Here is a 16,509-nt window from a genome sequence, read left to right as displayed (position 1 = left end):
TTGCTTTTTAAGTTATAATTTTTTGAAATACTTTTTTGTGATTTTTTTCTTTTGAGTAAGTATACTTGCAAGATTTTTAGTACCTTGTATAATCTGATTAAATAAATCCGGTACGCAACCAATACAATCTATTCTATTAATTTAATAATACCCACACAAAACGGAACAATTACTTAAACAAGCTCCATGTAAAATAGGTTGTCGCAAATTGGAAGCGTTGGTATTGAATATAGAATTAATGTTGGGTTTAAACGCTTGAAACTGTATCTGCGAAGATTTAATAACTTTAATTCAAGGAATCCTGGAAGATATGACATCAGAAGAGATGGTCCATTTAAAATTCACGCCCATTGGTTTTTGTTGATGTCGAAAAAAAAATTATAATGTAGGTATGTAGATAATCAATAACAAAAAAATGCTTTTGGATAAAACCTTTTATTGAAATATGATTACAAATAAATTATTAAATAAAGAATAATATTTTGTTTTTATAATTACAAAATGTGTAGGTTAAATTTAATTAGGTTTACATAATATAATTTACACATATTATAATTATAATATGTGAGCAATAATTCCGCATACTGGTTGACATTTTGTATGTATAATATTAGGTATATTATATATTAGCATTGTAGGGTACTATAAAGAATATAGGTAGGTACCTATAAAGTAGCACTGTAGCTGGACACTTCACTTATACTCTCAATATAGATGATATTTGTTCAAAATACCTACCTATTTTGGTTCTTTTTATAGACATTTGAAATGTGCTATAGATTTTTTCGATTCATAGTTTATGTAAGCTAGTACCTATTTGTTTCATTGTTTGCAAGTAAAAATCTTGGATATAGGCACGAGGTATTCCTCATAAATTATTCGATTTGAGTATGTATTAGGTACTCTAATCACAATAATATTCACATCTTTTATATATGACTGTACATTTGTTCATAAATCTATGAATTATTATAGTACTTATCGCATTAATATTTAATACAATGATACATTATTATAATATTCTAGCCTTACACTTTTACAGTTAAAATATTAATACTGGCTAAATGCGCGCCACGGTTGTTGGGTTGTCATTATATATCGTGCGTGCATGGCGACCGCCACCTATATCATTATTTATTTACGTTATTTTGACATTATTGTTATTATTTTTACGCCGCGCATAAACCCGCTGCAGATATTGAAACTACGAACGAAACTGAGCCAACACGAACACACAAATTGTCTTCGCTAAACACAGTTATGCCGTATAGTGAATCCGTATCTATGAATCGGAATATTCCGAAACCAAAAGGCTCTCCGAAATGGAGAAGACCTAAGCCGTCCGCCGTCAAGACTAGTCTTACGGAAAAGCCGAATTTTACTGAGCCAACACAAACATACAAATTGTCTTCGCTAAACACAGTTATGCCGTATAGTGAATCCGTATCTATGAATCAGGATATTCCGAAAGCAAATGGCTCTCCGAAATGGAGAAGACCCAAGCGGTCCGACGACAAGACTCGTTTTTTGGAAAAACCAAATTTTACTTCGCGTACCGGAAAACTGGTCGATGTGTTGTACGGGCGCCGTCGCTGCAACCCCAGAGATGACATAACTCTGCTGTGCACTTACTTCGAAGCAAATAAAAGGTACTTACATATTATTCTTAACAGGAATGTTGGAAACAATTTTTATTATTTTCAACACCTTATGTGTCAGGGGTGACTCCAGAGATTTGTATGGGTTTGGCTAAGTCATAACTTTCAGAAAACTATAATATGTTTACTTTTACAAAAATATACAATTTTTTAGAAATATGATCTTGGGGGATTACGGCCCCTGATACGTATAATTTGATCGGTTGAGTAAACAGATATTTTTTAATTGAGGAGAGATTTACTCAAGCAACTGATACAAGTTCTTAAAATAAAATAATCAGGCAGAACTACACTTCTAATTTACATCTATTTTGCAGTTTTAAATATTTTGTCTGAGTTATCTGCATAGTAAGCTGTACCTATACCAGCGGCTTTTAAAATAATAAAAAAATAAAAATATTTTGTTCCACATTTTTATAGGCACGAAAGACTTCCAAAGGGGTCGAAATCATTTGTAAAAAATGAAACCTCTAATGTTAACTTCTATTCAGATAAACGCAAACGTCGTACTACTAATATTGAAAACGAACCAAGCTACATGTTGTAAGTAATATTTATAATTAATTTTGTTTAATTAATTTTAATTGAATAAAATGACTATAAAAATAATGATGTAGGTATACGATTTTACAATACAACAATATTAAGTATGAAAACATGCTAAAATGACTATTCGATCATTTTTAAAAATAGTTTTTCTTTTCAAAACTGTATACATTTTTACCGTTTAAGAATTCCTGATTCGATAGTTCATAGATATTCGTTTTATTCAGGGTCCGCTTTAGACAATTGTACTATAATATTATAATATTATATACCTACCGCTATTTTCAAACTAAATACCTACCTAGTTTATTATGTATATTAAGTTGAGTTGTATATTAGTTATGAAGTTAACAGTCTGTTATATGAATGCATAAACCAATCAAATGAGATTTGTATTTAGTTTATATAAATTAAAAATAATATTATGGAAAAGCCGAAAATAATTGACATATTTAATTGTATTTATTAAATATTACTTTATAAAACAAGTACCTGCATGGCTGTATAGTATCTTACTGATGGATGATTTATTTTTTTTTTTGTTACAGACAACAGTACGACAATCCCTCGGCAAAAATTAATGCTGTTCTTAAAGATCTAGGTTTTGTGTGTAATAGTGATACAATGTATACATTTTATCCATCAAAGATATACTATTATAAAGACTCTCAAAAGCATATTACCAGATATGGTCAGAAAAGTTATATTGCACCAAAACCAAAAGTAAATATATGTTTTGTTTATTTACTAAAATATATTAGTGATAGAAAAATTAAGACTGGTGGGTGTTTAGGTAACTAATTTTAACAATTTTTTTTATACATTAAAAATAGAAGTTTGGGACAAATTTATTATTTTAATTTGTAAGTTATTTAGTTATGAGTTTGATAATTTATATTAATACTACATATTTATAAGTGTATAGTTTATATGATTTAAAGTAGAAATCAAAATATCAATAATTACAAAATATCAAAAACAATAATATTTCACCAATACTTATCATTATCACTGTAATTTATAATTATTTATTTAAACATCAAAATATAAACATACATTTTATCTAACAATTTTAAATATTTTTTTTTTTATATTAGAATTCAATAGGTAGTTCTGATGGATATAATCAAAACGGAAGACATCAAAAGCCAATTTGCTCTAAAACATACCCGGAAAATAATCGTTACAACAAAAACTACAAAATTGAAGTATGAAACATATTTAAATTAATATTACTTTTAAAATTTATCTTTTTAGTTAGCTCTTGAGTATAATTTCAAAATTTTAATTCCATTTGTTGTGCAATAGTTATTATAAAATTCATAATATTTAGAACTTTCAGCAAATTTATTTTTTTATAAATAATCTTTGTGTATTGAGTTAACTTTTTACCATGCAAGATTAATATGTCTAAAATTATGCTCTGTTGTCTATATTATATTGAATGAAATACTATAGCTTCTTGAAAAGTATTATATTATACTATATTATTAAAATTAATTATGGAAAAAAGATGGTGTACAAGTATAAAGTTAAATAAATTTAGTTATTTATATGTATATTTTAGAATCATCATCAAAATTCAATAATTAAAAAGACTTACTCAAATCAATTGTATTGCCAAAAAAACAACAATAATCTTCATCAAGATAAACAGTTGCCTATTAAATACTGGTTAATGAGGCACTTGTTATTTACAAATTTTGATCGCGGTATTCTTTTGGACACAGGTAATTCAACTATTTTCTGTTTAAATCTTATGTTTTTAAACATTGTTTTATATTTACAGAGAGCTTCTATTCGGTCTGTCCGGAGGTATTAAGTTATCATATAGCAAAGCGTTGTAAAAATAACATAGTGTTGGATCCTTTTTGTGGAGCTGGTGGTAATATTATACAGCTAGCAAAAACATGCAAACGAGGTATTATTTTTACAAAGTTACATAATATTTAACTTAAAAATTAAAATATATTAAAATAAAGATTTAAAAAAAACTATTTTTGTTTAGTTATAGCATGTGATATTGATCCAGATAAGATAAGATTAGCACGGCATAATGCTGAGATATATGGTGTTGCTCATAAAATTGATTTTGTAGTTGGTGACTTTTTTCAAATTTACCCAAAGTTAAAAGCAGATGTAGTATTTATGTCACCACCATGGGGTGGACCAGGATATTCAATTTCAAAAAGCTACAGTTTAACGTCTATGTGTGACAATTATTTCGGGGGAGGTTTTGGTATTTTTGATATTGTTAAAACTATTGCGCCTAATATTGCATTTCATATGCCGAAAACCACAAATATATTAGAAGTAAGGCACATGATGTATGGTGTTCAATATAATCTAACCTTTATACTATAATTTTTCAGTGTATGTGGTTGGCAAATGATTTTGGTAAAGTGGAAATTCAGCAGAATATTATTAATGGAAGATTGAATTCAATCACAGCATTCTATGGAGACTTTCACTCAAGTAACTGACAGTTGTCAGCGACTTTTGAAAATATTCTTTGCAGTTTTTGATTAATTATGTTTGATTATTAGAATTAAGTTATTTCCAAATTATTTCATTATTTTAACGAGTATTTTATTGTAACAAATTAATATAATTGTGCGACCATCATATATTTATTGATATATTATAAATATATAAAATGTATATACTGCTAATACAACAAAATTTTATGTTAAAAAACTATAGAAAATTAAAAATTATACCAGAGGTTGACATAATTTATACCAATTTTTGATTTTTAGTAACTAAATGTATTATTTTAATTGTCTCGTCAAAATAATAAAATAAAATAGATTTGGGTTACAAAATAAATGTTCCTATTCAAACTGTTTATTTTATTAAATATTAAAAAAAAAAATGCCAACTGAAAAGTAGTGTATTGTGAGAAGATGAATTTATAGAATATAAATATTTTAATATATTTTTTTAACTCATTGATATAAAATAAAATTATACATAATATTAAAACAATACAATTGCTGCAATTTAAAACTAAGTTTTATAGTTTATTGACTATTACATAAAACAAAGTTAACTCTGCGTATGTATACATTTCATTAAAAATATTTAATCAATAAAATCATTGAATTGAAAAAATAATATAATAACAAAATACCTAAAAATAATGTATTTGTAGTGCTAAAAAATACTATACTTACTAGTTTAGTTTTTATCTTGGTATCTTTTAAGGATTGAAATAGTTAACTTTTAATCAAGGAACCTACTATACACTATACAATAAAAAAAAAAAATGAATAATTTATATTCACACTTTATCATCGCTTCTTAATTCTTCCATTTTATTTGCAATATTTCTTTCCATTTCAGCTCCATATCGCCATCTCCAATAAGCTGCCTAAAATTGAAATGTTCAAGTTAAATTATTAAGATAAAAAGTTTTTTTTTAAATTTTGATTAAAAATATATTTACTTTTGAACGATCCCACAACGCACCAAATGAATCTAAGGCTGGCCTTACATCCAAAACAGCCACTTGATATTTATTTGGTGAATTATCTGTACTGTAATAATCAATAACATATCGTACTTCTTTACCACAACGGTCTACTATCCAATCATGTCTATCAAAAGGTAGTTCATATCCCATCCAATTTCGTATTTTTGCTCTTGGAGAAAAATGTTTAGCTTTACCCCCAATGAATGTTTTCAACTTTGGATTCATACATTCACTTGCGTGGAAAGCTTACCATTTAAGTACCTCTCGCCAAGCAAGCTCATTGTTGATGTTGTGTATTTTAATTATAACATCCATATCTTTTGGTGATAAATCATCGTCTTTCCAACGCCACCCATTTCGTAACATTGCATTCCAAAACATCTAAACGATTTTCAAATAGTTTTTAGTAAAAAATATTGTATTATATAATTTTATTATTCGTTTTACTTGAGCTGACGGATAAACCCAAAAGTCACCCTCTCCTTGTGACTTAGGTATAGTAGATACTTCTCGTTCTGTTGGTAATAGAAATGGTTGATCCGGTGCTGGTTTTTGATTTGGAGGTGGCATCTATGAGTATAATACATAAATTATATAAAGATTTAATAATTGGTTTTAAGTTATTAGGTATGATAAATGGTGATGGTTTATGAATCCATCAGAATATTAATTTTATCACAGTCAACATTTTAGGTTAGATTAAGTACTGACAACCACTGCTCGAAAAGACCCAGTCCGCGATTTAGAAAAAAGGGCCTCAAACAGGCAAAAAAAGGCGAATGTTTTTATTAGCCCAGAAAAAAAGGTCGCTTCGCTCGCAATCCAATAATCATGTACATAGACAATTTTTTTTTCAATACAATTGCCATCTTGCATAATATTTATCATACAGCCATATAGGCACAAACAACTAAATACGTACCAAACTAAAATTCAATCATTCGATATATTAACTGGTTTAACTAGAATTTATATTGAGCATATTCTCAAAAGTTATGACATTTTCTGCAGGTCCTAAGTAAATTGGTGACAAGATACCCATCAAACTGTTTTTATTATCAGACAGGGGAAATCCCATCAATCCAGACATCTAACCCCCAAATTATGCCACTGGGGGGTAGCCCTATGTATGGCTACACCACCTGTGACATCAAACATTATAAAGAAAAACACCAATTCGAATTGTGTCATATTGTGAACGAGTACAATAATTATCCAAAATATACCTAAATAATTCAGTGATAATGCGAAGACCAAGTCATACGCATAAGCTCGTATGAATTTAATATAATATTATTTAATAGTCACAACAATTTTACACTATTTAAAATCAATGGTACATATAACATATTTGTATATAGACAACTATTAAATTCATAGAATGATAATAATAATGTCATTATTTTAATAATTATTGAAAACTTCTCAAGATTGTAAACAAAAATGTTTCCTGATTTGAAAAAAAAAATTTATTTCATATTTCTATTTACTTTAAACGAATAATAATAATATTAATAGGTACAAAATCAAGGGTCACGTCCGCAATTGCGGACTAGCGGTCCGGACCAGTCACTCTGCTGACAACTGACAAGTATCCACAACTGAGAGTACAATTGATGTAATAGTTTTTAATAGCTAACAAAAAGAACAAATAGCGATTAAAAATAATTTCCTATATAATATCTAAGCTGAAAATAATGTCTATAGACAAATAGTAGATGAACGAAAAATTTAACTATAAATAGATATATTTACTATAACCCAGGCAGTCTGTTTTGTATTTTTACAAATAAAAGTTATTCTCTCTCTCAAACAAAACTAAAATTAAGTCATTTTAATATTATAGGCAAATAAGTACCAGGAAAAAGTAGATTATTGAGCAATATGTACATTTAGGCAATTATAATACAGTCCGATTTTAATGGATATGTCAAAATTATATATTTGTCGGGCTATAAAGAATCAAGGCTGGGCATTAACGAGTTAAAAAGTTAATTTCATTTTAACTTTTTAACTTAACTTGTTACTTTTGGCTTTTCATTAACTTTTAACTGTTAACTTACTAAATTTCTTTCTTAATTAGTGTGAAATTAACAAGTTAATTTTTCATTTTAAGAAATAAGTTAAGTTAATTTATTTTGTTTTTAATTTATAATTTTTCACTATTTCAGTCTATTTCGTTTTCATGTCAAAAAATATCTATCTTAAATTATTTAAAATTTAAAATTTATATCATTCAAATCTAACTTATATGGAAATACTGTAAGCATTAACACTATATCTTAGTTGGGTTGGAAAAAAATTAAGTACGCTAGCGTTGTATAAACAAATTAACTTTTTTTTAACTTAATAAAAACTTAACAAAAAGTGTGTATTAACTTTTAACTTAACTGAGTTAACCTAGAGTTAAAATAACTTTTAACTTTTAACTTTTTGTTATTGCTGCATATTAACTTAACTTAACTGAGTTAAAAAAAAATCATTAACTTGCCCAGCCTTCAAACTATCACAGGAAAAGTACGTAAAATCCTGTCAGGAAAAATAGTATTTTAATGTATCGCCCCAAAATACCAGGTTAAGTATACTATATATTTATACGCTGTCTTAAAAGAGAACAATCGCTTTTCGTGCATAGTGAATGATGTGATAGGTACGTTAAAAATCAAGTGACAACACTGAAACCGAGTCGTTGATTGGAGAATCGCAGTACTGACGAAAATTGGCCGGTGGACTGATAATTGAATTATTCTCTTTTGAGATGGACTCTAGACCGGGTTATGTATCACATCGCCCGTAAAATATATTTATTATACATTAGGTAGATAGGTACTAGATACTTTGACACTTTTACATTAATGAAGCTAAGTAAGGGAGTTGCATTATTTAACGTTTGTGGATTCAATGGATTACAATGATTACCCATTTTATTATACCTATTCAAATTCAGCATACCACACTTTGTCATATAATATGTTTACCATATTTAGCGGATTAATGTCATCTGGGTTTCCTGCCACAGCACATCCAGCGGCTTTCTTATCGTCTGTTTTGAACTTTTGACGTGCATTGGACATTCCGGTGGTGGGCTCATGCCAGCTGTGTTGGTTAGGCCGTGTGGATTTTTAGGCACTTCATTGTTGTTAGTTTCGTTCTGTGGAATGAACGCCTGCACCACAAGTTTTTGAGCTCCAGAAACCGTATTTCCCATAGCTACTCGTCAAAAAAATCTAAAAGACGCAACGTCAAAGTAAAAAAATACCTACGTGATACATAATATGTAATATCTAACTAAAACAACATATTTACTCACTCGTACTCGATGATGGGTAAGACAATTTTGGGAATTCAAAATCGTAATTTTCAGATCAGAAATATATTCACATCTTCAGTGAAGTGTCTGAAATCGTGGGTTGCACTCGGCGTCGTGGTCCAAAATATTAGGAATTCAGTATTCGAATAATTCGGAACAGAAATTAATAATTATTCCTATTTCTCAGATGTAATTTTTCCTCGGAGAAAATTTTCTAACCTATATCACGTCTTCTTCATCCGTTGGGGATGTTATCAGCTCGTGTCCGCGCGTCTAATCAGATTATCAATCGATAATCACATGGAAAAGTGATTGATACGTTATCTCATAACAATAATAATCACTAACGTTTTGTTTATTATCGCACATCATATTCTGTTTAGCATAGTTTAGTGTTGACTATAATAATATTATAAATAATTTGTGTTCTAATAACTGATATTACATTCAGATTTCAGACTCATATATTTTTACAATATAAGAAAGATAATGTAAAAATAAACAAAGAAAAGTACTTTTAATTTCGATAAAATTGATTAATTATTATTAATAAAAAACATTTATCATTTTAATTATAGGGGGACGGAGTGTCCGAGCGGTCTAAGGCGTCGGTTGCGACACAGCCGGAGCCGGTTCGATTCCTTGGTCATGGGCGGCATTTTTCTTCGGGCAAGTCATGGTGTCCGGAGAGTAAGTGCCACCATCACCCACCCGGGCATGGCAGATACCTATGGGTGCCCAATCAAAAATTCTGTCAAACACAAACACTCACGTGTAAAAACCCACCACTTCAAAACCCTACCACCACCACAATACAACCCTACTAACCAGCTAATGGCCATAGATGCCGGGCTTAAGAATCAATAAAAAAAAAAAATATATTAACTATATATGTATATTGTATATTATGTTTTTGTGGAATATTAATTTAGATATATTTTAATATTGATTTCATTGTTAATATATTTATCAAAATGTATTATAGATAATATTAATTTGTATTTAATTGTTTGTTTTATTTGTATCCATTATTAACAATATTATATAGGTATACGTTTTTTTTTTAGAAGAATATAGGTACTATATTATGTGTAACCACATCTTTTTTATCAACTAAGCACAAAAACTTGACTTATCATTCAAAAAAAAAGTGAAACGAAAAATTTCACTAATTAAAAAATATTAAACAACCCAAATAGGTACTTTTTTTTTATAGAAGCTATTTATATAAAATGTAAGCTATTCCATGTCCGTGAAGTTGGCACCCTGAATTTGACTATAGATTTGAAAAGTGAGCCAATATATGTGTTGCAAACCCATAATTTTGTTTCTGGATTTAAAAAATTTGTTATATTAACGAACAAATAAAAAAAACATTGATTATCGAATTCTCTAACCAAATTAAATCTAAATGTTTCATTTGTTGAATATATTATTATTATGATAATATTATCATAGCATTATACCTACGTATTAATTGTAATACGTTAACACGACGATATTACCTAAAAACAATTTAATATACTACCACTGAAATGTTAAACGTCAAAGTTGATCGTTTAGAACATTACTTAGTATAAAATTGACAAATTAATTTCATTACCTAAAGTATATTTTAAATGACAAATTAAATTTTATCATCCACTCAGGTATATTATGTATATTCGGTTTTTCGTCGATTTATAGTGCTATAATATTATATTGAACCATCGGGGGATTTTTTCTATCCGAAAAATGATGATAACATACCTACAACAATAAAAAAAAATATAATAGGTAACAATAATATTATATCATTATAATAATACCTATAATAGTATGCACGTCACCTCCGAATCTAAAATTATTAATGACTATAATATATTATTATAATATTGTTCTTTAAGTGATTTTCAGTGGCGTTTATTTGTGTAGAGAACCGTAATCGTAGTGGCATAATATATGTATATATAATTGCCTATTTCAAATAAAACGACAAATAAGTAATTTCAAATATACATTATTTATTTACATACTATAACAAAGATTGTACTCATAAATCAAAATAATAATAGTGTACAACTAATCAACATAAATTAACAAAACAAATAAAACACCTTACGGTATAGGTATATATTATATTAATATTAACATCAGCCATTCAGCCATACTTAAATAATTTTAGGAACAAAACATTTGAATTAAATGTTAATACGGTGGTACAAGTGTTTAATACAATGGTTGTTAATAAACCTTAGCATGGAGAAATATAAACTAAATAAAATTATTTATTAGTTAGGACTTGTGGATGATGATGGAATTGCTATGGTATATGGACATGTTGTAGCAAACATTGTCTGAGGTAATCCTAACATTTCATTAGTTTCTTTTAATTTTCTTTGGTCCCTAATTTTTAACATTTCTTCTTTAAGTTTATTTAGTATGGCAAAATTTGGTTGATTCACAGCGGCTTTACTCTGGAGCTGAGTGATTTCTTGCTCTTCTTGTTTTTTTTCTTTAGCATTCTTAATACTCCGGTTACCATAAAGCCGTAACAACGAACCCCAATTATCAATATGTGGATGTAATAAACCAAGTATTACTTGAGAAGCTTTTTGTTTGCCATCCCTTTTATTTTTACAAGCAACGGAAGCTGTGTGTTTACCAACCATCATTGTACATTGGTTTAACATCCTACGACGATTGTTCAATTTATATTCAATACCTATTTCACATTCACCAAAATTTCTTTGCAAACACACTAATAACATAGCATATGGACTAGGTTCTGTGGTTTTAGCACAGAATTCTGTAATTCTGGGGTCGGTGACTTTAATTTGGTCAAATATTACAGGATCACGTTGGTTTTTGATATCTGAATCTATTTTATTTTTCATTTCAGGTATGAGTATATCTAAAGTGGCTTGGGCAGCATTAAGTTTGGCTTGCTTCTTACTATTACCCAAACCAACACCATATTGAACATCATTAAGCACAACAGTTGCAGAATAAGGTGTTTCTGTATTTTCAAGTTCTTTAAACTCATACCAAGGTTGGGTTTTCAATGCTTGTTGTAAATATTCATGTAATATGCTCACATAACTTTTACCATTTGGATTCATTATCCATTCTCGACGACGATTACACCGTTTATCGTGGTCCTCGGTTTGAACAGGAAATGATATCAATTTAGTACTATCTGGAAGCGAAGGTCTTTCTTTGGTATTTTTTAGTGTGCCTCTAGAAATTTCCGTTTTTATACTTTGATCTTTCGGCATTTTACTAGGAGATTTCACTTCTTTAACCTTGAACCTGAAAAAAGGTATAATTGAAATTCATTAAATAAAAATAAAATTATTACCTAAGTTGGAACAATATTGTATGTTTAATAAAACAAGGAACAAGTATTCATTTACTTAAATAGTGATTGACAATATTCCCGCAACTCCACATGTGTTAAAGATTCTTTAATAATATTTTCTTGTGCAGTCTCCACTTTGGCATTTGGTATAATCATATCACCAAGTTTACTAATCTGAAAATCAGGTTCATTTTTTATAATTTCTTTATTCTCAAGACCTTTTTGATATTGTAAGCAACTAATTGCTGATAATGGGGCTAAATGTGATTTAGGATCACCTGGTCCCAAAAAATAAGGTCTTGATAATGTTACAACTCTACTTTTCTTGTGTAAATAAATAGGCATGCCACTTTTATGAGTTGCTTCAATCCAATTTTCAGGCAAAATATCAAAATGATTTTTACACACTTCCTCTAACACAATTTTTTCATATTCTTTAAAGTCATCTTGAGTAACAGCTTTCTTTTTATGTTCACTGCGGGTTTTATTTTTGTCTTTATATGCTTTGTCTAGTAAATCATATAATTCATCATTATCTATACCTATGGATTTATGGGTTCTAGCCATTCTTTCTTCATCATTATTAAAATCATTGGCACCACCACCATCTTTGACAGATTCTCCATCAGTTTTTTCAATATCACTAGACTTAGAATTTGTTTCATTTATTACATACTTTTCTAATTCAAATTCACCATCTGAAATAGGTACATAATCTTCACTTTCACTATCTTCATATTTATTAACATTATAATCATCATCATCATCATCCGATCCTTCAGAAGATACTGTCTGATGATTGCTCAAATTTAGATTTTTGTGATCAAAATAATTATCCAATTCAATTTCATCATAGTTTTGACTACCTTCATCAATTGAAATATCTCTATCAAATGATTGTTCATTTATATCTGATATTTTAGTTTTTTTTTCTGGGAAAACGATCTATACTCTCATCAGAATCAGAATCAACTTGACGTTCTGCAGGTAGCATATTTAAAATTTTAATCTGAAACAATAATTAACAAAATCCATTTAACTATTTTTTAAACATTACATTTTTTTTTATAATACAATGGTATAATATGGGCCTCCGCACGAACCTGGTTAGTGGGGCCCATTATCTTTTTGAAGAAATAAACAGCAATACAATACAATAATATCCTTTAAAATAAGGAGAAATTCTAATTTTGTGGATACCTAAATATATTACCTATTATGAAGGCCCAAAACTAGCCCATGCCCGGCCCGAAAATAACAAGAGTAGGAGGAAAATGCCCACTCAGGCCCTCCCAAATGTTGCCACTGCTCTCCCATGGCAAGTAAGAAATAGGTACCAGTTATAATATGATTGCTTATTATATTTTATTGACCTACCTAGTTTAAAATATTAAGTAAAATGTAATATTGTTGCATTATTTGTTGTTATCAATGGTAATACTAGTGCACACTGTAAAGTATTCTTTAAATTATTTTTGTTCATTCGCTAATATTACATGAAAAACAATGTCTTCTTTAGTTATAAAATAATTTTTTAAAATAAATTGTAAAAGTGTATTATATTTATAAGTGAGGAATATCCAGGGCGCATATGTAATTTTTTATTATACCTATATCATTAAATTTTTGTTGAGATTTGAATAAGTAGGCAAGTTCAAGGTTGTATAATAATCTTTTTAATCTTTTCATTATTCAAAATGATTTTTACTATGGAAAAAATGAAAAATTATAAAAATAAATATATATAAATATTATAATTTATAATATACACTAGGACTAGGTTTAATATAATTTTATATTATTGAGTATAAATAATCATATTATATTTGTATTGGTCATATTGGTATGAAGTGTGAACTTATGGTAAAGTGATAGTTGAATAATTTAATTAATACTACTACAGTAACTAGTATTTAGTTATTACATACTTACATATATTGAAGTAAATTACTTTCATAACAAAAAAGTGTCGGCTTTCTTAACAGGCTCCAACGTACCTATTGGCGAATAATCAATACATAGTGTCACAGTGAAAATATAGATTTGAAATTGAACCATAGACTGCTGTAGCTAGATGCCAAGTGCGGACTGTTGCAACAATTCAACTTGCACTCGATGCAATGTTGCACAACAGTGCACAGGTGAGAAGTCTTCTTCTTATAGTGCTGTTACATTTATAAATACAGTAAGTAATTCAAAAATAAGTAGGTTAAAATATAAATATAAAATAAATGTTTAGATATTTTGTTTTAGCCAGTCAGTGGCAATTGATATTGCTTTTTTGTTGGCTAAAGCCAAGTCATCGGTCTATGTGTGAAGTGAAGTAGTGAGTAGTGAGTACCATAGATAAGTATACCTTTGGTGAGTACTGAGTAGAGTAGTGAGTACCATAGATAAGTATACCTTTGGTGAGTACTGAGTAGAGTAGTGAGACAGTGACTAAGTCTTCTAAGTTCTGAGACCGTGGTGACTAGTGAGTACTGAGTAGCAAAGTTGAAGATTTCAAGCAAGGTGTTTTCCTAACACCTTGGTTTTAAGTTTTTACTTTTTAGATTATAGATTATAGACTATAATCTAAAAACCTTGAGTACTGACCGTCCAGTGACAACGATACTCACTATCATCACAGACAATAGAACCACAGAACAAACTTTGTTCTGTGATAGAACCACAGATTATATGAAAACAGATTGTGCACTTCCTATGCTGCAATGTAAAAAATGAATAAGGTGTTCTGATTGGTTGTCTCCCAAATCAGTGTGACCACAAATACCAATGCTAATTTATTGTATATACTTACATACCATAATATTGAAATTTGAATTATTAAATTAAGCTAAGTGAACTTTTCAATTGCAACTCAATGCTCATAATATTGTACTTTGGTAAAAGTAATAGAAAAGTAAAAAATGCAAATCGTTGTCTCCAAAAATATATTAATTTAAATTTATCACAATATCAAACAATATTTTTACAATTAAAAAAATTTAGAATGTAGGTAAATTACAAATACCTTATACTTTTTACTATAAACAATTAAATATATTATAAATTATAAAAATAATTAAGTACAAAATTTTATTACAAATGGCTTTCTTTCTAATTTATTTATAAATTATTTAATATACACAATTTTCTATTTTTTTTTTTGTTTTTCTGATATTAAATTCCTATTTAAAAATTTAATAGCAGCATGAATCCTAAATCTTATAAAATAATTAATTAAATACTCTTTATCAAATAGTGGACACGGATGTCGAAATACAACATTAGTCATGCTTAACTTTAACTTAATACCTACTTCATTTTCAATAGATAATTGTGGAAACCTATTTATAAAAATGTTTTCTAACTCATCTATAAAAACATAAAATTCATGTTGTGGCATCATTAAATTGCCAAACATTGATTTTTCTGAATTTTCATATGCTTTGAAATAACAAAGTAAAAGAGTCATCCAATTTTTTTTGTGATTTTGCATAATGAATACAAACTTCGCAACTATGTTTTTCAAAACATTTTTTCATCAAAAACCCACAGACATATATAAAAGCATTTTTCTCAGGCATCGATAAGTTCCTATAATCTGGGGTATCTATTTTAAGTGTATTTTTAAATTTAAATGGATTTTTATCTTGAAATATTATTTTTATGGTTTCGTCATTAAAAGAATCAGTATTTATTTTAGATAAAATTTCATCCAAGTCTGCTATGCAATTGGCATGTCTGAGTGAGTAAAATAATTAAGACAAAAATTTTGTTTAAATGACCAGATGAATTGTATGGGAGTTGGATTAACATTATTTCCATTATGTACCAAATAAATTTTTGTCATATACTCTGTTATCACTATCAGGTGAGCCTATTGATTAAGATTATCAATTATAATTTCTTATCACGGGACCCAACTGTCCCCATCCCAGCCACCAGTATATGACAAGTTTCAAATATTTTTAGTTCGTTGAAATGGTCACATTGATTCTGGCGGTGATCATATCAGGCCGTTTTTTGTTTACATTTAAGTGCACAATCTGTTTTCATATAATCTGTGATAGAACCAAGGTAACTATAATTACGATTGTTTGACTATCGAAATAAAATGGTTGCCGAGAGCGGAACCAACCAGATTGGTTTATTATATCAGAAGCCAGATTTGCTTACAAAATAAGATATAAGGACC

The 16,509-nt window shown here is 28.5% G+C and overlaps 2 protein-coding genes, 1 long non-coding RNA gene and 2 pseudogenes across 3 annotated transcripts; 2 read left to right on the top strand and 3 right to left on the bottom strand.

Moving 5' to 3' along the window:
• The first annotated feature begins 582 nt into the window (after window positions 1–582).
• Window positions 583–4,687, top strand: LOC132938206 (uncharacterized). The gene is made up of 8 exons (XM_061004906.1): window positions 583–1,649; window positions 2,079–2,201; window positions 2,753–2,927; window positions 3,302–3,412; window positions 3,772–3,934; window positions 3,994–4,125; window positions 4,213–4,517; window positions 4,577–4,687. The coding sequence occupies exons 1-8, from the start codon at window positions 1,261–1,263 to the stop codon at window positions 4,685–4,687; spliced, it is 1,509 nt and encodes a 502-aa protein (XP_060860889.1). The 5' UTR covers window positions 583–1,260.
• Window positions 4,688–5,069: 382 nt separating this feature from the next.
• On the bottom strand, window positions 5,070–9,206 carry LOC132939947 (holocytochrome c-type synthase-like; annotated as a pseudogene).
• Window positions 9,207–9,343: 137 nt separating this feature from the next.
• LOC132939949 (uncharacterized) lies at window positions 9,344–9,990 on the top strand. The gene is made up of 2 exons (XR_009664033.1): window positions 9,344–9,500; window positions 9,568–9,990. It is a non-coding gene; the product is annotated as an uncharacterized LOC132939949 (long non-coding RNA).
• Window positions 9,991–10,972: 982 nt separating this feature from the next.
• On the bottom strand, window positions 10,973–14,985 carry LOC132939945 (microprocessor complex subunit DGCR8-like). The gene is given in 3 exon segments (XM_061007386.1): window positions 10,973–12,280; window positions 12,385–13,259; window positions 13,261–14,985. Coding segments are annotated over 3 exon segments (1,959 nt in total). The 5' UTR covers window positions 13,324–14,985; the 3' UTR covers window positions 10,973–11,259.
• A 452-nt stretch (window positions 14,986–15,437) lies between these two features.
• On the bottom strand, window positions 15,438–16,381 carry LOC132939948 (uncharacterized; annotated as a pseudogene).
• Window positions 16,382–16,509: the final 128 nt, after the last annotated feature.

This window comes from Metopolophium dirhodum, chromosome 2 (assembly GCF_019925205.1).
Source record: "Metopolophium dirhodum isolate CAU chromosome 2, ASM1992520v1, whole genome shotgun sequence".
In the NCBI taxonomy this organism is placed as follows: domain Eukaryota; kingdom Metazoa; phylum Arthropoda; class Insecta; order Hemiptera; family Aphididae; genus Metopolophium; species Metopolophium dirhodum.
Note: the sequence above shows the minus strand (reverse complement) of the source record. Positions and strands in the feature narration are given on the sequence as shown.